General features: G+C 44.1%; 1 protein-coding gene across 1 annotated transcript in view; it reads right to left on the bottom strand.

Moving 5' to 3' along the window:
* Positions 1-12,604: 12,604 nt before the first annotated feature.
* The window catches only part of LOC126267865 (odorant receptor Or2-like), a 95,384-nt gene continuing 84,385 nt past the window's right edge, over positions 12,605-23,603 (bottom strand). Inside the window, exons 7-8 of the mRNA XM_049973174.1 lie at positions 20,300-20,455; positions 12,605-12,661 (exon numbers count right to left, since the gene is read on the bottom strand). Of these exons, the coding sequence (XP_049829131.1) occupies positions 12,605-12,661; positions 20,300-20,455 (213 nt within the window). The remainder of the gene's footprint in view (positions 12,662-20,299; positions 20,456-23,603) is intronic.

Genomic DNA, 23,603 nt, shown 5'->3' with positions numbered 1-23,603 from the left:
TTCCTTAAATGTGTTATCTTCCAGTCCGTTTTCATAATATTAGCCTTTTCCCTCATCTGTCATGACCAGACATCTGTGAAGTCGAGTTCACTCTGCTAGCCTGAAGAAGTTGTCAGCCTTCTGCGTGCCAATACATTCTTCGATGTGTTTTTATGTAAGAATGTTTCTGCTACTGGTTTTGCGTTTTACTTCAGTTACCTTCAAGTACTAGCCAAACAGCTCGTATAAACATAACTGCGGCGAGAGAAGTGTGTGCGAAGTGATATCATTATATGGTATACAAAGATACCTGTCTGTTTGCTGAGAATAAATCAGAACAATTTTGACATAAAACTATAGTGTAAAATGTCTGAAATATTGTTGTAAATGTCTCTGTATCTTGACGTGTTCAGTGTCTTCCTGAAAAAGGATCCAAGGGTAAAAAAAGTTGCAATTATTAAAATTTTGAAGCCAAAACATTTTCGTTAATCCTTCATTTCGTTGTTCAGCTATAACTACTATTGCTAGTTTTCATTTAGTCCTCCGTACTTAGCGACTTCGTTGTTATTTTTTCGAAATATTATGATTTTTATTAACTCCCTTTATACATGAGCGACCTTGTAATGTAACAATTTGGCATCGTAGCTCTGTTACTGATTAAAATGAATTAAAGAGATTGCAACTGATTTTGTTAGAAGTATTGGCAAGAACATGGAAGAAAGGCGGAACAGATGGGAAAAGTCGTCTCAGGCGTAACATGGTTTCGTCTGGTATTGCAGTTGGAGCTGGTAGTGGGAATGAATGGAGGTTCGGGCTTTAAGGGAATGGTCGGGTGCTCACAGCAGCCTGGGATGGTCTGGGTTCATAAGGCTACGGCTGAGACATCTCTCGTGATCCTGTTCCACGGTCCCTTGGTCTCTACCACCAAGTATATACAACACATCTCATTTGTCTATCATACACTGATAGAGAAAATCGTTACAAACATCTGTTTATTAGTGTTATGGTCCGACTGTGCAACGCAATAAAGCAGCAATTTTACATCCCGTGGGTTCGTCAAGACCCTGTTAAATGTACAGAGATTGGTGGCACCAGATATCTTCGTACAGGCCACGCAGTTCCTGCATATTATGGGTCGATGGTTCGTGGGCGCGGAGCAGGCGGTCTGTAGCATCCCAAATATGTTCTAACGGTTTCAGCTCATGAGAATATGTAGGGCTAGACATCAGCGTGAGTTTACTAACAGGCTTCTCAAATCACTGTTCCACGATACTGGTCTTGTGACATTGCCTTCCTGCTGGAAGATCTAAATTATGAAGGGATATCAGGGTGGTCCTTTGATAGTGACCGGGATAATATATCACGAAATAGGCGTCAAACGAAAAAACTGCAAAGAACTAAACTCGTATAGCTTGAAGGGGGAAACCAGATGGCGCTGTGGTTCGCCCCCACTAGATGGCGCTGCCATAGGTAAAACGGATATCAACTGCGTTTTTTTTTAAATAGGAGCCCCCATATTTTATTACATGTTCGTGTAGTACGTAAAGAAATATGAATGTTTTACTTGGACCACTTTTTTCGCTTTGTAATAGATGGCGCTGTAATAGTCACAAACGTATAAGTACGTGGTATCACGTAACATTCCGCCAGTGCGGACGGTATTTGCTTCGTGATACGCTACACGTGTTAAAATGGACCGTTTACCAATTGCGGAAAAGGTCGATATCGTGTTGATGTATGGCTATTGTGATCAAAATGCCCAACGGGCGTATGGTATGTATGCTGTTCGGTATCCTGGACGACGTCATCCAAGCCTGCGGACCGTTCGCCGGATAGTTACGTTATTTAAGGAAACAGGAAGTGTTCAGCAACTTGTGAAAACTCAACCACGACCTACAACAAATGATGTTGCCCAAGTAGGCGTTTTAGCTGCTGTCGCGACTAATCCGCCCATCAGTAGCAGACAAATTGCGCGAGAATCTGGACTCTCAAATACGTCGATGTTCAGAATGCTACATCAACATCGATTGCACCCGTACCATATTTCTATGCTCTAGGAATTGCATCGTGACTACTTTGAACGTCGTGTACAGTTCTGCTACTGGACACAAGAGAAATTACGGGACTATGAAAATTTTTCTGCACGCGTTCTATTTAGCGACGAACCGTCATTCACCAACAGCGATAACGTAAACCGGCATAATATGCACTATTGGGCAACAGAAAATCCTCGATGGCTGTGACAAGTGGAACATCAGCGACCTTTGCGGGTTAATGTATTGTGCGGCATTATGGGAGGAAGGATAATTGGCCCCAGTTTATCGATGGCCATCTAAATGTTGCAATGTATGCTGATTTCCTATGTAATGTTCTACCGATGTTAGTAGTAGATGTTTCACTGCATGGCAGAATGGCGATGTATTTCCAACATGATGAATGTCCGGCACATAGCTCGCATGCGGTTGAAGCGGTACTGAATAGCATATTTCATGATAGGTGGATTGGTCGTCGAAGCACCATTCCGTGGCCCGCACGTTCACCGGATCTGACGTCCTCGGATTTCTTTCTGCGCGGAAAGTTGAAGCATATTTGCTATCGTGATCCAACGACAACGCCTGACAACATGCGTCAGCGCATTGTCAATGCAGGTGCGAACATTACGGAAGGCGAACTTCTCACTGTTGAGAGGAATGTCCTTACACGTATTGCCAGATGCATTGAAGTTGGCATTTATTGCATTAATGTGGTATTTACAGGTAATCACGCTGTAATAGCATGCGTTCTCAGAAATGATAAATTCACAAAGGTACATGAAACACATTGGAACAATCTAAATAAAATGTTCAAACGTACCTACGTTCTGTATATTAATTTAAATAACCTACCTGTTGCCAGCTGTTCATCTAAAATTGTGAGCTATATGTTTCTGACTACTACAGCGCCAGTTATGACAAAGCAAAAAATGTGGTCCAACTAAAACATTTATATTTTTTTTGGGTACTACACGAATATGTAATAAAAATGGGGGTTCCGTTTTAAGAAAACGCATTTGATATCCGTTTGACGTATGGCAGCGGCTTCTAGCGGGCCAACGGTAGCGTCATCAAGTTTCGTTCGTTGTAGTTTTTTCGTTTGACACTTATTTCGTGAGGTATACGTAGTTCTCAGCTGTTATGGTGAACATCATTACTACCACACATCCCTTGGAATCAGAGATGAATGTCGGTGCCGGAGTTTATGTTTCGATCAGCCTTTCGATGTATCAAGGGTCTACCCAGATACGGCCATCGACATCATGTCTCAAGGAATACGAATCATTTGACCAGGTGATACGATTTCATTGATAAACGTTCGAACTAGATGTCCCTTTCTCACTGTAATCGAAACTGATGAAGTCGTCAGGTGAACCTGCGAACGCATAGGAGACATCTGTTGCAGAGCCGTATGTCCAAGAGCGGGCGCTGACTCTGTACTCTGGAACACTTGTGCCTGCATCTGTATTGAACTCTGTCGTCATATCGGCGACAGGTATCGACCTGTCCTGGTTTAGAGAGCGTGGATGTCCAGTATCTTGTCGCCTGCTCGTTGTTTCAGCACTCTACAGCAATTTGCCATCGATACTCACGACGTTAGCACACGGACGGCCGACCAGGTTCACTGTTTACCGAGATCCTCGTTCTCAGGCGCCTGGTGTAATATCCACGACACTGTGCTCTAGCCACAAGATGTTAAAATGAACTAAGTGAACAAACTTCAATAAATATTATCGATACTACGTATAAAAGGACTGCATCGTGTAAAACTGAAGATCATTGTTTCGTCTTTTCCGTAATAATTTAATTTCTGTGTGAATTAAAATTATTATTAGATAACTACATTTGTGGAGAACGACAATTATAATCTTTTTTTATCTGTGATAACTGCCTTTCAGTGGTTCTTCCTGTGCTCACCGATGAACTGTTCTGGCGTAAGACGTGTGAGGTCAGTAAAGAGAAAACAAGTAACTATATATTGTTAATTATTATTTAAAAAATAGAGTCGCTATTGTCTAGACTTGGATTTGTATTTATTTCAGTTGTAATCCAATCAAATTAATGTTTTTAAAGGTTAATTTTCAGCTCCGCAATCAGGAGCGCAGCCATTAGCGCTAGTAACTTACAGCGAAATTTACTAAAAGCTGGTATAAAAAATATGATTTTAAATGTTAAATAATAGAGATAAAAGGCTTAAAGAGTTTTATCTAAATATATACCTTGATAACATAAAACGAGAATAACAATAGACAAATTGACTATCTTCTGCCTGCCGCCATCTTAGCAAAAGTATCTCCGCGGCAGTTTCGAATCTATAATTTTAACAAACATAAATGTTGTTAGAAATAAGTGAATGGAAATAAATGTGCACCGGTGGTCCCGAATCTACTTTAATAATCAGAATTCAACTCAGATTGAATCCTTAATTACAGTGCTGACAACACGTTACGTAATATCTACATCTACATCTACATCTACATGACTACTCTGCAATTCACATTTAAGTGCTTGGCAGAGGGTTCATCGAACCACAATCATACTATCTCTCTACTATTCCACTCCCGAACAGCGAGCGGGAAAAACGAACACCTAAACCTTTCTGTTCGAGCTCTGATTTCTCTTATTTTATTTTGATGATCATTCCTACCTATGTAGGTTGGGCTCAACAAAATATTTTCACATTCGGAAGAGAAAGTTGGTGACTGAAATTTCGTAAAAAGGTCTCGCCGCGACGAAAAACGTCTATGCTGTAATGACTTCCATCCCAACTCGTGTATCATATCTGCCACACTCTCTCCCCTATAACGCGATAATACAAAACGAGCTGCCCTTCTTTGCACCCTCTCGATGTCCTCCGTCAATCCCACCTGGTAAGGATCCCACACCGCGCAGCAATATTCTAACAGAGGACGAACGAGTGTAGTGTAAGCTGTCTCTTTAGTGGACTTGTTGCATCTTCTAAGTGTCCTGCCAATGAAACGCAACCTTTGGCTCGCCTTCCCGACAATATTATCTATGTGGTCCTTCCAACTGAAGTTGTTTGTAATTTTAACACCCAGGTACTTAGTTGAATTGACAGCCTTGAGAATTGTACTATTTATCGAGTAATCGAATTCCAACGGATTTCTTTTGGAACTCATGTGGATCATCTCACACTTTTCGTTATTTAGCGTCAACTGCCACCTGACACACCATACAGCAATCTTTTCTAAATCGCTTTGCAGCTGATACTGGTCTTCGGATGACCTTACTAGACGGTAAATTACAGCATCATCTGCGAACAACCTAAGAGAACTGCTCAGATTGTCACCCAGGTCATTTATATAGGTCAGGAACAGTAGAGGTCCCAGGACGCTTCCCTGGGGAACACCTGATATCACTTCAGTTTTACTCGATGATTTTCCGTCTATTACTACGAACTGCGACCTTCCTGACAGGAAATCACGAATCCAGTCGCACAAATGAGACGATACCCCATAGCTCCGCAGCTTGATTAGAAGTCGCTTGTGAGGAACGGTGTCAAAAGCTTTCCGGAAATCTAGAAATACGGAATCAACTTGAGATCCCCTGTCGATAGCGGCCATTACTTCGTGCGAATAAAGAGCTAGCTGCGTTGCACAAGAGCGATGTTTTCTGAAGCCATGCTGATTACGTGTCAATAGATCGTTCCCTTCGAGGTGATTCATAATGTTTGAATACAGTATATGCTCCAAAACCCTACTGCAAACCGACGTCAATGATATAGGTCTGTAGTTAAATGGATTACTCCTACTACCCTTCTTGAACACTGGTGCGACCGGCGCAATTTTCCAATCTGTAGGTACAGATCTATCGGTGAGCGAGCGGTTGTATATGAGTGCTAAGTAGGGAGCTATAGTATCAGCGTAATCTGAAAGGAACCTAATCGGTATACAATCTGGACCTGAAGACTTGCCCGTATCAAGCGATTTGAGTTGCTTCGCAACCCCTAAGGTATCTACTTCTAAGAAACTCATGCTAGCAGATGTTCGTGTTTCAAACTCTGGAATATTCCATTCGTCTTCCCTGGTGAAGGAATTTCGGAAAACTGCGTTCAATAACTCCGCTTTAGCGGCACAGTCGTCGATAACAGTACCATCGGCACTGCGCAGCGAAGGTATTGACTGCGTCTTGCCGCTTGTGTACTTTACATACGACCAGAATTTCTTTGGATTTTCTACCAAATTTCGAGACAATGTTTCGTTGTGGAACCTATTAAAGGCATCTCGCATCGAAGTACGTGCCAAATTTCGCGCGTCTGTTAATTTTAGCCCATCTTCAGGATTTCTTATTTGCTGATGTGTAAAGCCTAATTATTTCGAACTATTTACATGAAATATTTTAATAGGAGACATACGTCAGTGATGTGTGCGGGTAGTATTTTGTGACTAAATGTTTCTTTTGCTGGAGAAAAGTGCTTCCATGTAAAGTTGTGTAAAATCCGATAAATCATATGCAATTTAGTGCCACTCACACTACTTTACAGAAAACATTTCTGCACAACGTCAAGAGGAGATTTCTTTAGCAGAGTGACAAATTTTATTCGGGATAATCATTTCTGAGATCAAACGAATTGTTACATTGACAATACCTGAAATATCATTTATAAGTAATTAAGAAATACCATAAACCGGTTCCGCCACACTGGCCATAGCAGACTGTCCTTCCTCAAAGCCTTAATGTCAGCATATTTTCTTATTCGCTGTCGGTATAATTGCTAGAATGATTCTCTGTTCGTCTCCGCTTAGTCGTACGGACTTTCTTGCGGCGACACATGCCCGTAGCGCCTCCAGGCGCTATTCAGGATCGTCGTGTATAACGTTCATAACGTTTTCGCTCCTCAGTGTGTGTTAGAGCTGTCTTCTTCGCTCCTGCATCAGTTGACGGACGCTTTTCGTAGCAGATTATCACCAAAAAACATGAGTGTTTTTGTGAGTCGAATTACCCCTAAATCTTTCATTGGCATTTGTAACAAATATGAGTATCTTACCTGTACATCTACATCTACATCTAAATGATTACTCTGCAATTCACATTTAAGTGCTTGGCTGAGGGTTCATCGAACCACAATCATACTATCTCTCTAGCATTCCACTCCCGAACAGCGCACGGGAAAAACGAACACATAAACCTTTCTGTTCGAGCTCTGATTTCTCTTATTTTATTTTGATGATCATTCCTACCTATGTAGGTTGGGCTCAACAAAATATTTTCACATTCGGACGAGAAAGTTGGTGACTGAAATTTTGTAAATAGATCTCGCCGCGACGAAAAGCGTGTATCATGTCTGCCACACTCTCTCCCCTATTACGTGATAATACAAAACGAGCTGCCCTTTTTTGCACCCTTTCGATGTCCTTCGTCAATCCCACCTGGTAGGGATCTCACACCGCGCAGATATATTCTAACAGAGGATGAACGAGTGTAGTGTAAGCCGTCTCTTTAGTGGACTTGTTGCATCTTGTAAATGTCCTGCCAATGAAACGCAACCTTTTGCTCGCCTTCCCCACTATATTATCTATGTGGTCTTTCCAACTGAAGTTGTTCGTAATTTTAATGCCCAGGTACATAGTTGAATTGAGAGCCTTGATAATTGTACTATTTATCGAGTAATCGAATTCCAACGGATTTCTTTTGGAACTCATGTGGATCGCCTCACACTTTTCGTTATTTAGCCACCTGCCACACCATACAGCAATCTTTTCTAAATCGCTTTGCAACTGATAGTGGTCTTCGGATGACCTTACTAGACGGTAAATTACAGCATCATCCGCGAACAACGTAAGAGAACTGCTCAGATTGTCTCCCATGTCATTTATATAAATCAGGAACAGCAGAGGTCCCAGGACGCTTCCCTGGGGAACATCTGATATCACTTCAGTTTTACTCGATGATTTGCCGTCTATTACCACGAACTGCGACCTTCCTAACAGGAAATCACGAATCCAGTCGCACTACTGAGACGATACTCCATAGTCCCGCAGCTTGATTAGAAGTCGCTTGTGAGGAACGGTGTCAAAATTTTTCCGGAAATCTAGAAATACGGAATCAGCTTGAGATCCCCTGTAGATAGCGGTCATTACTTCGTGCGAATAAAGAGCTAGTTGCATTGCACAAGAACGATGTTTTCTGAAACCATGTTGATTACGTATCAATAGATCGTTCCCTTCGAGGTGATACATAATGTTTGAATACAGTATATGCTCCAAAACCCTACTGCCAACCGACTTCAATGATATAGGTCTGTAGTTCGATGTATTACTCCTACTACCCTTCTTAAACACTGGTGCGACCTGCGCAGTTTTCCAATCTGTAGGTACAGATCTATCGGTGAGCGAGCGGTTGTATATGACTGCTAACAAGGGAGCTATTGTATCAGCGTAATCTTAAAGGAACCCAGTAAATTGTTTCATCTATAATTAATTGCAAATGATGTTCCAATGTTGAAGATTTTGTTATATGTTAAAGAAGATACCCCCAAGTAAAATTTAGGGGGCAAATACTTTGAGATGACAAAATAGTTTCTTAACAAAATTCTTTAAAAAACAAAAGCTGAATTTTGCTACTTGCTGTTTTCTTCGTTATTCACCTGTATGGTGTATGGAGTGTTACCAAAGATTTAGAACAGGTAATAGTTTGATGACCATATTAACTCAGACACGAGAGAAAAATTGTGTATTATTGTGCGTGCACGATCCTCACCAGTGCATTGTCATGTTTGTCTGACATCTTAATTACACCATCTGAATGAGATACTATGTTGTGTATGCCTTTCACAGTAATTTTACCAAGTTTTTTAATCGCTGTATAGTTCAGAACTACTTTTTTCTGTAGTGGATGTATCCTGCGCCGCAGTTACTGGACCTTAGGTAAATAGTAGCTTTGTGTTTTAATTTGCTACGGTGTACAAATTTCCTAATTACGCTGGTGGCAATACTGTATACTAAATTACTGTTTGGCAATTTCTGATTCTATCTTATATGTTCCAATTTTATTGCTGCTGCTTTTTTGCCATCTGATGATGTGAAGTTCGGTGAGCGTCTCGAACGTGTTGTTTAAAATAACTGTCTCTTATTGTCTTCACTCCCACGGTCACTTAATACCGTCACTGGCGCCACTGCATCCGTAGCTGTATGGAGGGTTCTTCAATTGAATCTACACTCCTAGAAATTGAAAAAAGAACACCGTGAATTCATTGTCCCAGGAAGGGGAAACTTTATTGACACATTCCTGAGGTCAGGTACATCACATGATCACACTTACAGAACCACAGGCACATAGACACAGGCAACAGAGCATGCACAATGTCGGCACTAGTACAGTGTATATCCACCTTTCGCAGCAATGCAGGCTGCTATTCTCCCATGGAGACGATCGTAGAGATGCTGGATGTAGTCCTGTGGAACGGCTTGCCATGCCATTTCCACCTGGCGCCTCAGTTGGACCAGCTTTCGTGCTGGACGTGCAGACCACGTGAGACGACGCTTCATCCAGTCCCAAACATGCTCAATGGGGGACAGATCCGGAGATCTTGCTGGCCAGGTTAGTTGACTTGCACCTTCTAGAGTACGTTGGGTGGCACGTGTTGGAACAGCAAGTTCCCTTGCCGGTCTAGGAATGGTAGAACGATGGGTTCGATGACGGTTTGGATGTACCGTGCACTATTCAGTGTCCCCTCGACGATCACCAGAGGTGTACGGCCAGTGTAGGAGATCGCTCCCCACACCATGATGCCGGGTGTTGGTCCTGTGTGCCTTGGTCGTATGCAGTCCTGATTGTGGCGTTCACCTGCACGGCGCCAAACACGCATACGACCATCATTGGCACCAAGGCAGAAGCGACTCTCATCGCTGAAGACGAAACGTCTCCATTCGTCCCTCCATTCACGCCTGTCGCGACACCACTGGAGGCGGGCTGCACGATGTTGGGGCGTGAGCGGAAGACGGCCTAACGGTGTGCGGGACCGTAGCCCAGCTTCATGGAGACGGTTGCGAATGGTCCTAGCCGATACCCCAGGAGCAACAATGTGTCTAATTTGCTGGGAAGTGGCGGTGCGGTCCCCTACGGCACTGCGTAGGATCCTACGGTCTTGGCGTGCATCCGTGCGTCTCTGCGGTCCGGTCCCAGGTCGACGGGCACTTGCACCTTCCGCCGACCACTGGCGACAACATCGATGTACTGTGGAGACCTCACGCCCCACGTGTTGAGCAATTCGGCGGTACGTCCACCCGGCCTCCCGCATGCCCACTATACGCCCTCGCTCAAATTCCGTCAACTGCACATACGGTTCACGTCCACGCTGTCGCGGCATGCTACCAGTGTTAAAGACTGCGATGGAGCTCCGTATGCCACGGCAAACTGGCTGACACTGACGGCGGCGGTGCACAAATTCTGCGCAGCAAGAGCCATTCGACGACCAACACCACGGTTCCTGGTGTGTCCGCTGTGCCGTGCGTGTAATCGTTGCTTGTACAGCCCTCTCGCAGTGTCTGGAGCAAGTATGGTGGGTCTGACACACCGGTGTCCATGTGTTCTTTTTTCCATTTCCAGGAGTGTAAATGTGTTCATAAAATTCGTTTTGTAGTATGTCTGTTAAGTAGAATGCTGATTCGCACTGATTAAAACTCAGAGAAGTGAATGCGTTCTCTGACAAGAGAGACATCGCTATTTGCCAGGGATATAATCTGTCTTGTTTCCCTGTAAATAACAATGACAAATAATTAAGGCGAAACGACCAACGACCTCTTCGGTGCATGTGCATACTAATCTCGACCTCTTACGGGAATCGGCGAGAGGCCGCGAGTAATGAGGATAAACGACAAGGGGCACTACGTTAGTAAAGGTAGTGAGTGTATGGATAAGTTGGGAATTTGGGTCTGACGGGGGGCGTACTACGGTAGTCTGTGCAGCTGCAGTGACCAACACGTCCAGATGTCTCAGAGGTCTGCCAGCACGGTAGCTCAGCGTGTTCGGTCAGAGGGTTAGTTACAGTCTGTAACAAACAGCTGAGTGAATGGATCAATGATAAACTCGAACAAGCCTCATGGGACGCCCGCCCCGAGCAAATACAACGACCACTAACCAACAAAATGAGATTTAAAAAAAACGGTGGTCAGAGTATCCGCCTACGAAGTGCAAGACCCGGATTCGAATCCCAGTCCGGCCCAAATTTTCAACTTTCCCCTTTGATTTCAATCAATGCTCGCTCGCAGCCAATGTTTGTAATTCATTTATGTCTTTATTTACTTATATTTTCTGCTCTCCTATTAAAGAGGCAGACGTCCCCTTTCTGACTCCTGTTTAAAAATAGTACATGGAAGTTGCAGGCGAGCATAAAGATACAAATTTTGATGAATTACATTAGAATAAAATTATACTACCATTATTTTAAGTAATACTTAATAGGACAATAATACATATAAATGTTAAAAATGTATTTTTCATTACAAATTGATGCGTCATGAAAGAAGGAGATAGATAGAGTTTATTATAGGGTTAAAACAGGTTTGATACATTTGAGGCAGTAAATCTATTGATAATGAAACTAATAGTAAACCGTACTGTCCAGATAAACACTGTTCATAGCAGAGCTTATCTTATGGACATCCGTTTGATCATAGAGTACTTATATTCTAGTGCAACGTCAAGTATAAGACGGGGTTCTATGGAAAGCAGGGTGGTTAACACACACATATTCTCCAACGCAGCAATAAAAGCAGTACTACTCAATGATTGTGCGATACTTGCACATATTTCTGTTCATTACGTTATTAATGCGTGGTCATTATGTGAAAGTTTAGACTACTTAGGAGTTGTCAAGGTACTACCCAACACAGAACACGAAGATTTAAAAGTTCTGCCTGACGCATGGACTCTTCAAAGTACGACGTGAGTGGAGGGTGGAGGAAAGAGTGACAGTGGTGAGTGTGTAGACGCATCTTACACTGCAAGTTATCTGCAGAGTAAAGTTTCACGGTAATGCTGCCTTCTGAATTTGTGGATTTTTTGTACTAAGAAAACAGTTAAATACTACGATGGAAGTGGTTCGAGTGCTTGTGAAATCAGTGAGGTTCGAGGGAAACTTTATGGTTCCTCAAGAATAGTAATATTCTAATAACACTTCTATGGTATTAATTTATTGTGGGCGGTTGTTACCAAACTATCGTGATGTATGCTGTTGGAGTTCCTTCAGCAGTTAATGTTATAACACACGGCCATAGCTTGAATTTAAGGAATTGGGATTCTGTTACTTATTTGGTGTTAACACAAGGAATATAAAGCATGCTGGAGAGAGGTTTTAACATATCTTCAGTTGCATCATCTTCTCAGCTAAAAGAGTAAATATGAGTGAACACAAAATGGTTGTTTTCTGTGTTTTCTGATTATCTTTCTTCTACAAATTTTGGAAGGTTTTACATAGCATTAATTTCCCATATTAAGTCCTTTTTTATGACTTTAGGAATAGATGGTTCTTAATTGATGAATTTTGTTATTCACTAACAGCTTCTGACATCCGGTGTTAACTACGTACTAAGTTACAAAAAGCTGTGTGTGGATGCGGGTGCTGAAGTCGTTCACTTGTTGCTGATCTCCCTCAGTACCGCAAAGTATGACAATGAGGCGTTCATCAGCTGAAACCAAAGCAGACTGAGTTAAAGCGTGTCGAGGACCAACCGTCATTTACATATGTGTGGCGCACAACGTACGTCACCACTCTGAGCTTAAACCAAATTTTGTCACATTACGAAATTCAAGTGCAGTACATATTTTAATTTGACCTTTAAACATATACATCATACACTGAATTGAAAAGTTACGTTTGATAATTTACGAATTGCTTTAGGGGACGGTATAAGTAATCTGATAAACAGTTTGTGTCGACTAAAACTAGGCACAAATTATTTTTGTTTATAAATCCAATCCAAGCTCACACTTCAGAGAAATTTTATTTGCGAATTTTAAACTGAATTTTGCAAATTTTTGACTTAGCAGTAGAGGACAGCAATATTTATCATTTGGATTTGCGACAACGGACATGAATCATTGTCTCTTGATCAATTTTCGTAATTATCCCACGTTTGATATTCTTGTGTCGGTGTTTTCTAGTAAAGTTCTCAATTACTTTCAACGTTGAGGTGTAAGGCTCTTTATGAGATGGATTTTTAAAATGTGAAAATAAAATATTGAAAGTCATGAGGAAAAAATAGCCACAAAACCATTTTTGTAACATAATGTCTAGAGAGAATAAACAGAAAAATAAATAAGACAGTGAATGAAACAACACTAGAAAAGTGATCAAGACATAATTCTGCTTGACGGGAAACTAAGAATTGTGGCGCCACATATCACGTAGAGTAGAAACGTCTGGACGTGAGAACGTATAAGGTGTAGAACAAACCTATGAGATACAGGAAAATGAGTAACGAAAGAGGAACGGGAAGGAGACGTAAGCAAAACGGAATAACAGGAATGTCTTTTTGCATTTGAATGGAAAGAAGATCATTTCTGTCCTATGCGGAGAAACAAACCATTACTTAAGCCTTGTACCTCTCTTTAAGTCTGTTACATGTGTTAAGTTTATCATCAATTGTACTATAAAGGAACTGGTAACAATCTAATTTACGCACGAGATAACGCGAGGTGGCATAGAAAATTTTCAAGACATTAAAAGCTGACTAAACGTCTTACCGACTGTGCAGAAATAACAGTAATCGCAGGAAAAATTTGTATAAAAATAAGTTAAACGTTGTTTTGGAGAATAAAAAATTATAAGTGTTGGACTGAAGAGTATAAATGTGGAGTTTATATGAAGTGCAGGAGAAACTACGGGATGACGACAGAACTTCATTGTTTAACGTACAGCAGAGAAGAATTATGACTTCAGAGCAGAAAGTGGAGGAGGAGGATGGGTTTGGTTGGATGAAACAAGTGATCCAATGATCAGCTCAGATTCGGACAAAACTCAGAGTGATCTGTCCTTACACAGTTAACACTTTAACACACCTCGTTAGGAAGAATCGTTTAAAATGTCATGGCAGCTCATGGCAAAAGACTGAAAAATAGGAGACTTACCACCAAGTCTCCATGAAAGCGGAGCAAAACAAGGATAAATGATTGTGAAAACTATTGAACTCGCAGGAGGGTAATGTATACCGCTACCGTGGCATTCGAATAATAGTACGTGCCACCAGGTCTGTGCCGAAGCGCGAGTACCACAGGAACTTAGTCCTTCGTTGGCCCTTGCCTTGCTTAAGGTTTCTCTAGCTGCTTTAGGGAACACCATAAAGTACTCTTCAGCTAAAACGTTCCACCGTGATGTACAATGTATACATTCGAGAGCAATAACACCTAATCACATACGTGGCTTAAGTAGTTCACCACAAGTTTACCTCAGATAAGAGTGTCGCTTACAACAGGACACACAGTGGGATGATTAAGAGAATTAGAGGAAATTGATTTTGGAAATATGTCGCCTTTTTATATACGTAAATAATTACAATATGCAGCAGATACACTAAAAACTGTGAGGCGCTTGAGAAGTATCACGCTACAGTTAGAAACAACTGCATCAAACAGAGCTACTACAGAAAGCGAATTGTGACAGGAATGCACAACGCCCATAATTCTAGAAAAGGTACTGTACAAGCTATAATGATTGAAGAGAGCGAGAAGACGTTGGAGTGATGGACATTAATAACATATTGAAGACAGTGAACATCGACCACGAAAAGGCAACTGCATTTGTCCTAACCTTGTGTTCAGCGTATAATGAATGGATTCATCCACCTAGAGTGAACTCATATGCCGAATGTGACGTTTCAAGTACCACCACTATGGACAAATCACCGTAGCATGAGTTGGACGTGGTACCTGCGAATATTCAACTCCTCTGCTCTGCCTGACCTACAAAGGTAGCCGTGCTACTTAGAGCAGTGACTTCCATGTCTTTCTAGATGAAAGTAAAAATCTGGATATTACAACCACAAGCTGAATCCCTCCTTGGAAGGCAAATAATTGTGTATTCCTCAGAGAGTACCTAGATTTGTAACATAATTTTCTTCAGTAGCTAGCACATCGTTGAAAAAAGAAATCAGGGTTTCTCAATGCAAACTGTCAACTGAAGTGCTAGGACACCTTCAGTGGTGGAGTTACCTTAAACGCAGTTGTCTCCACCACTCTAGAAAATTTATATATCAACGTATTTCACAAGCTGGAGATACATCCCTACAGGCTGGCTGATTTACAAGGGTCACTCCAAAAGAAATGCACACTATTTTTGTTAAAATACAGTTCTCATTCTGAATGTGTGAAAGTTTTACAGTGTGTAGATACATCCTTCCCACTGGTTTTCAAACTTAGTACAACCTGTTCCCGTGAGTGGCGCCGTCACAGCGTGTCTTCAAGATGGCTGCTACACTTGACATTCGTCAGAAGCAACGTGCTGTCGTAGCATTACTGTGATGTGAAAACGAGAAACTGGGAAACATCCACAAGAGGTTGAAAAAGGTGTATGGAGATGCTGCCGTCGATCGCAGTACAGTTAGTCGGTGGGCAAGCAGGTTACGTGATGAAAGCGGGCACGGCAATATTGAGGATTGTCGCAGCGGCAGGCTTCGTACGGCACACACTCCAGAGAATGTGCAGAGAGTTAACGAATTGGTGAGTGCTGGCAGACGCATCACAGTGAACAGAGGAAGGAAGTGTTTACAGAATACTGAAAGTCTTGGCGTTAAAAAGGTTTGTGCCAGGTGGGTTACCAGAATGTTGACAGTGGCTCACAAAGAAACAAGAAAAACGGTATGAAGTGAACTTTTGGAACAGTACGAGAATTGTGGAAATGAATTTCGTGGAAGAATTGTCACAGGTGATGAAACATGGCTCCATCATTTATCACCAGAGACGAAGAGGAAATCAATGGAGTGGCATCACGCAAATTCACCCTAGGAAAAAAATTCAAACCCACACCTTCTGCTAGAAAAGTTGCGGCTATAGTGTTTTTCTATTCCGAAGGACCCTTGCTTGTGTACATCATGCCAAGTGGAACCACCATAAATTCTGATGCATATGTGAGGACACTGAAGAAACTTCAAGCTCGACTGAGTCGTGTTCGACCACATTGGCAAAAGCAGGACGTTTTGCTGTTGCACGACAATACACTGCCACATGTCAGTCAAAAAACCAGGGAAGCGATCAAAAAACTCGGATGCACAACGCTGAAACACCCGCCTTATAGTCCTGGCCTGGCTCCATGTAACTATCATTTCTTTGGGAAACTGAAAGACTCTCTTCGTGGAACAAGGTTTGAAGACGACTCCCTTGTGCAGGCTGCCAAACAGTGGCTCCAGCAGGTGGGTACAGAATTTTACCAGGTTCTGGTTTCAAGATGGCGTAAGGCAGTTGATAGGGATGGAAATTATGTGGAGAAATGACAATAATGTTCCTAAAGGATGCATCTACACACTGGAAAACTTTCAAACATGTAGAATAAAAGATGGATTAAAAAAAATGACCCTCGTAATATCAGCAGTGTGTTCCCTGCGACAAAGTCACCACTGTCTCTAAGGAACGGAAAGGAATTCTCAGGAAGTCGAGAACTAAACTAAACAGCCGAGAGACATCAAAAGGTGTTGCTCTAGTCTCCTGTAGCGAATCTGATGGAATTCTCCTACGATACAGACATGTGGGAGAAGTAATCAACAAGCCGTTCTAAAAGCTCCCTGTTTGTCGAAATATCTCCTCTCCGACAGAAAAATAGTAGCAAAAAAATATGAAACCCCACAGATTAAATGGGACCTGTTCTATAGCGTAGCATAAATGTGTTCAGGGAGAAAGATAGAATTTTAACACATTGTAAACAGTTGCTTTTCTGTGTACAGCATTTTTTTTTTTTTAAACTACACTATAAATCAGGAAAACGACGCACCACGGAGAAATTATCCGAATCCTGTGGAAATCGGTACATAGGATGTACATGCAGAGGCGAGCAATGGTAACAGTTTGCCGGCCGGAGTGGCCGTGGGGTACAGTCTGGAGCTGAGCGATCGCTACGGTCGCAGGTTCGAATCCTGCCTCGGGCATGGATGGGCGTGATGTCCTTAGGTTAGTTCGGTTTAATTAGTTCTAAGTTCTAGGCGACTGATGATCTCAGAAGTTAAGTCGCATAGTGCTCAGAGCCATTTGAGCCAATGTTAACAGTTCACTGGATAATTTATTCAAGAGAAAATTTTTACAAACTGAGCAAATCTAAAATGCGTTGGTACACCTCTGTCAGTCGTTGGGCTTGTCATTGACTGACAGAAGTATTGGATGTCCTCCTGAGAGATATCGTACCAAATGTCTTCGGCCAGGAATCTCACTGAATGGAGCTATCCTGGGCTTACTTCTCAGGAAAATAATGCCCGTCCGCACAGGTCGAGAGTTTTTACTGCTTTTCTTCGTGCTTGCCAAAACTCTGTCTTTGGAAGCAGGGTCGCCGGATCGCTTCCCAACTGAGAAAGTCTGGAGCCTTGTGGGCAGTGCCCTCCAGCAGCTCAGGATTCCAGCCAACGCGCCGACTGCACTGAATTTTCACGATATTCCTCAGGAGGAACTCAGACAATTCCATAAACCTGTAATATGGCAAAGAACTGCAAGGTCACAATTGGTCTACCGCATAAACGACTTACTCAATTTGTGAAACTCCTTTTCTTGAATAAATCATCCAGTGTTTCTGAACTTCTAATCATTTGTTTGTCTGCTCGTGTACATCACATTTACTTACTTCTGTCACATTCGGATAATTCCACCCTGGTGCGCCCTTTTTTTTTGTTTTTGGTGCACCTGAGAACCATGTACTAAGGCAGAAGCCTTCACAGAAAATACGATAGAAGAAGGGTTATATATCTTCGTAGGTGAAGCATCCCACTCCTCGCCTCTCTCTTTCAACCTTAAGTGGCTGCTACAGTACGTGAACAGAATAGAGTTACTGTATGCTACCTAAACCTTCACAAGCCCGCCTCTCCCTCCTCTCACTCCTCTCCCCGAGCCACCCAGTGTGTTGACAACCTCATCTATAGTGATTTTGGTAGATTTCTGCCGATGATATGGGCCTGTTTACACCCTACAGTAGCACCTTCACAGTAGTCGCTGCATCAAACTAGTCAGAAGACTGATTTCATGTTGTTCTTACAGTGGACTGATCGCAATGGCCCTGTTCACTGAGCCAGGTCACCAGGCATGACGCAAAATGGCCTCCTTTTCTGGGGTCGTGTGAAGAGCCTTGTTTTGTTAGGCTGCGGTCGATACTCAGACGAACCTCACTGATACGATTGTTGCAGCCGCGGAAGGTGTACGCCAAACTACTGCGATTCTTCATCGTGTAAAACAGTCGATCGTGCGTCGCTGTACACTTTGCGTGACCATGATGTTCGACATTTTGATCAATACTTACAAGAAAACTGCTCCGCATTTGTTCGTACTAAACTGTACAGAGACAGGACAGATTCAATAGAATGTTACAGAAATGTATATACACTCCTGGAAATGGAAAAAAGAACAGATTGACACCGGTGTGTCAGACCCACCATACTTGCTCCGGACACTGCGAGAGGGCTGTGCAAGCAATGATCACACGCACGGCACAGCGGACACACCAGGAACCGCGGTGTTGGCCGTCGAATGGCGCTAGCTGCGCAGCATTTGTGCACCGCCGCCGTCAGTGTCAGCCAGTTTGCCGTGGCATACGGAGCTCCATCGCAGTCTTTAACACTGGTAGCATGCCGCGACAGCGTGGACGTGAACCGTATGTGCAGTTGACGGAATTTGAGCGGGAGGCCGGGTGGACGTACCGCCGAATTGCTCAACACGTGGGACGTGAGGTCTCCACAGTACATCGATGTTGTCGCCAGTGGTCGGTGGAAGGTGCACGTGCCCGTCGACCTGGGACCGGACCGCAGCGACGCACGGATGCACGCCAAGACCGTAGGATCCTACGCAGTGCCGTAGGGGACCGCACCGCCACTTCCCAGCAAATTAGGGACACTGTTGCTCCTGGAGTATCGGCGAGGACCATTCGCAACCGTCTCCATGAAGCTGGGCTACGGTCCCGCACACAGTTAGGCCGTCTTCCGCTCACGCCCCAACATCGTGCAGCCCGCCTTCAGTGGTGTCGCGACAGGCGTGAATGGAGGGACGAATGGAGACGTGTCGTCTTCAGCGATGAGAGTCGCTTATGCCTTGGTGCCAATGATGGTCGTATGCGTGTTTGGCGCCGTGCAGGTGAGCGCCACAATCAGGACTGCATGCGACCGAGGCACACAGGGCCAACACCCGGCATCATGGTGTGGGGAGCGATCTCCTACACTGGCCGTACACCTCTGGTGATCGTCGAGGGGGCACTGAATAGTGCACGGTACATCCAAACCGTCATCGATCCCATCGTTCTACCATTCCTAGACCGGCAAGGGAACTTGCTGTTCTAACAGGACAATGCACGTCCGCATGTATCCCGTGCCACCCAACGTGCTCTAGAAGGTGTAAGTCAACTACCCTGGCCAGCAAGATCTCCGGATCTGTCCCCCATTGAGCATGTTTGGGACTGGATGAAGCGTCGTCTCACGCGGTCTGCACGTCCAGCACGAACGCTGGTCCAACTGAGGCGCCAGGTGGAAATGGCATGGCAAGCCGTTCCACAGGACTACATCCAGCATCTCTACGATCGTCTCCATGGGAGAATAGCAGCCTGCATTGCTGCGAAAGGTGGATATACACTGTACTAGTGCCGACATTGTGCATGCTCTGTGCCTGTGTCTATGTGCCTGTGGTTCTGTCAGTGTGATCATGTGATGTATCTGACTCCAGGAATGTGTCAATAAAATTTCCCCTTCCTGGGACAATGAATTCACGGTGTTCGTATTTCAATTTCCAGGAGTGTATTTCATTTGGCTGATTTTGATTTACCCTCTGCATTCTGTTACTCGTTTTTGTGATTGAACAGCCTTTTACACTGTTATGAAGGTATTTTCAGAGTGTAGAATCTAACTGTTGCAACAAACTAAATAAATCGTAATTACGTTATTACTCTGTAATCAGGCATATAAATACCAAGGGCTCCTTTTAACAAAAATATTCAGAAAATGTAATGGAGAAAACATGGAACATTTCATAAAATAAAGAGAACTCACTGATGATGAAACATCACCGGAACTTATATGTGTGGAAAAGAATCCATGCGAAATGTATTTATTCAATGAAAGCTGTAATCGATGAGTGCCCAGTTTCAGGTGACTTACCAGCAGGAAGGTGTCTCTGGAGATGGTGTAGAACTTGCTGGCGGTGAGTCTCAGGGGGCGGTGGGCGCGGCAAAGGAAGATCCGCAGCTCCCTGCCAAAACGCGGAGTCGCTCCCACCCAGTCACTGCTGTACGCAGACATCTGCAGGCGCTCGCTCTGCAGTCAGAGAGACCATGAGCTGATCGAAACCGAGGAGAAGTTTAAGAAAAAGTAGTAGAAGAGAAAGGAACAAGCAGGTATCTCCATTCAATGACTTCAGCTTGAGGACACTTAACGAATTTAATTATATACATTAAATTGTTTCTCTTATTGGATTCGCCATGTTCACAATCTGTTGTTGTTATGCAACTGTAAATTCTGTTAATTAAAGATCATTCCAGTTACTAATGTACACTACTGGCCATTAAAATTGCTACACCACGAAGATGACGTGCTACTGTAGTGTCGCGGAATAGTAAAGAGTTGGAAACGTGGAATATTGTCGAAGTTTCGTTGCCTATGCCGAGAGCCAGAGGCAGTAGGTTAGCCAAAAGGTAAGAGGATTGCACATGATTCGGAATGTGTAGTCACACAGGGGCAGTGGCCTGGTTGCACACAACAGGCGAGAGAGAATTGCTTAGCACGCGGTTTTGTGTTAGACGGAGACTTTCGTAGAGTGTAAGACAGAGGTATAGCGTCAGCCGTACTGCATTTCACAACTTCGCGTCAGTCTGCCGTAACAACACGTAACTCTGTCACAAGAGCACCTAAGAGGCGAGTACGACAGATAAATGAGCAGTGTACGTGGAACAAATGCGGTCATTACAAACGAGCATGACGTCAGGACGTCGCTCGTGCATTCTTTAAATACTCCAGCTTTGATAGCAACAAGGCACTCGCAGTTAGACTTGCAGTTAGATGTGTACTGGGTCGGTGCATAGCGCTCAGCTCAGTGATCGACATGTTAATCTTTATTAAGGAGATGTTGCAGTAAGGGCTGCGCATCCAGCAGCAGACGTGAGTGGACAGTACCAGGTCCGGTCCTCTCTGCTGCCGCTGTCAATCATCAACCCAGGATTAGCAGACGTCGCGGCAGACTCGCTCGCCGCCAATGCTGACCACATCAGTGAGCCGACGTCGAGATCGTGCGGGGCCTAGGTCCTGTGCATCGGCGGTCACAACCGGGTGAGCCGACGACGCTGGGCGACTGCAGGCCCTTCCTCCCGTCCACCGCGTACAAGCCATCAGGAGGAGCAGGGAAGAAGGCGGGGTGGGATAGAGTACACTCCGCACTACGAGAACGCCTCTCGTACCGACAGCTCCGGGACAACGCAGAGCCTCCTACGAGTAGCGGCCTGCTGTCCGCCGCCGAGCCGGCCGGCCAGCCGGGCACAGCCAGCCACACGCAACCGAAGTAAGGGCATTCCATCGCTACGACACAGCACGAGGCGCTACGCTAGCAAGTGTGGTGCTGCCCGGAGCTGGTGTCACCGCTCCGATTCAGCGAGGCCTCGGGGAAGTTATCAGCAAGCTCAGCCAGCCTGTGTTATGCGGCCACAACGTACTCGGCAGGAATAAAGGTGTCATAAATTAATAATGTTTCTTTAGCGTTTCTGACGCGTCCGCAGACATTTCCTAGTATCCTGACAACTGGAGAGGTCACCGCTCGACTTCCAGTCCACCGTAGCCAACCGGGACCACTGGAGCGCCTACACTACAGACGCGACAGGAAGAAGATGCTGTGATATGCAAATGATTAGCATTTTCAGAGCATTCACGCAAGATTTGCGCCAGTGGCGACACCTACAACGTGCTGACATGAGGCAAATTTCCAACCGATTTCTCACACACAAACAACATTTAACCACCGTTGCCTTGTGAAACGTTGTTGTGATGCCTCGTGTAAGGAGGAGAAATGCGTACCATCACGTTTCCGACTTTGATAAAGGTCGATTTTGTAGGCTATCAAGAATGCGGTTTATCGTATCGCAACATAGCTGCTCGCGTTGGTCGAGATCCAAGGACTGTTAGCGGAATATGGAATCGGTGGGTTCTGGAGGGTAATACGGAACACCGTGCTAGATCCCAACGGCCCCGTATCACTAGCAGTCGAGATGACAGGCATCTTATCTGCATGGCTGTAACGGATCGTGCAGCCACGTCTCGATCCGTGAGTCAAAACATGGGGATGTTTGCAAGACAACAACCATCTGCACGAACAGTTCGATCACATTTGCAGTAGCGTGAATTATCAGCTCGGAGACCATGGCTGCGGTTACCCTTGAAGCTCCATCACAGACAGGAGCGCCTGCGATGGTGTACTCAACGAGGAACCTGGGTGCAAGAATGCCAAAACGCCATTTATTCGAATAAATGCAGGCTCTGATTACAGCATCATGATGGTCGCTTCCGTTTTTGGCGACATCGCAGTGAACACACATTGGAAGCCTGTATTCGTCATCGCCATACTGGCGTATCATCCGGCATGATGGTATAGGGTGCCATTGGTTAAACGTCTCGGTCACCTCTTGTTCGCATTGAGGGCACTCTGAACAGTGGACGTTACGTTTCAGATGTGATACAACCCGTGGCTCTACCCTTCATTCTATCCCTGCGAAACCCTACATTTCAGTAGTATAATGCACGACCGCATGTTGCATTTCTTGATACAGTAAATGTTCGACTGCTGCCCTGGCCAGCACTTTCTCCAGATCTCTCACCAATTCAGAGCATATGATAAATGGTGGCCGAGCAACTGGCTCGTCACAATACGCCGGTCAGTACTCTCCATGAACTTTGGTATCGTGTTGAAGCTGCATGGGCAGCTGTACCTGTACACGTCATCCAAGCTCTGTTTGACTCAATGCCCAGGCGTATTAAGGCCGTTATTACGGCCAGAGGTGGTTGTTCTGGGTACTGATTTCTCAGGCGCTATGCACCCAAATTGCGTGAAAATGTAATCACATGTCAGTTCTAGTACAATATACTTGTCCAATGAAAACCGTTTCTCATCTGCATTTCTTCTTGGTGTAGCAATTTTAATGGCCAGTAGTGTATATTCAACCCTTAACCGGCGTTGCGGAATCTGAGACTCGAGGGAAGTATGAAGTTGTAGTAGTTTTCGTATTTACTGATCAGGAAATATACGCCGTTCAGTACCTATCTTTGATAGAGAGACATGTCACGTGCGCAGGCGACAGCAGTCTCTTATCGAGACAAGCGCTGTACTAAGGTGGATCGGTGAATGCGATACTGGCTGTTTACATTAAGACAGCGATCCCGACAACATTACCATCGAAAATTCTATTCCAAGTGAACATGAAAA

Source organism: Schistocerca gregaria, chromosome 4, assembly GCF_023897955.1.
Source record: "Schistocerca gregaria isolate iqSchGreg1 chromosome 4, iqSchGreg1.2, whole genome shotgun sequence".
In the NCBI taxonomy this organism is placed as follows: domain Eukaryota; kingdom Metazoa; phylum Arthropoda; class Insecta; order Orthoptera; family Acrididae; genus Schistocerca; species Schistocerca gregaria.
The sequence above is the reverse complement of the archived record's forward strand: the minus strand, read 5'-3'. Positions and strand labels throughout refer to the sequence as shown.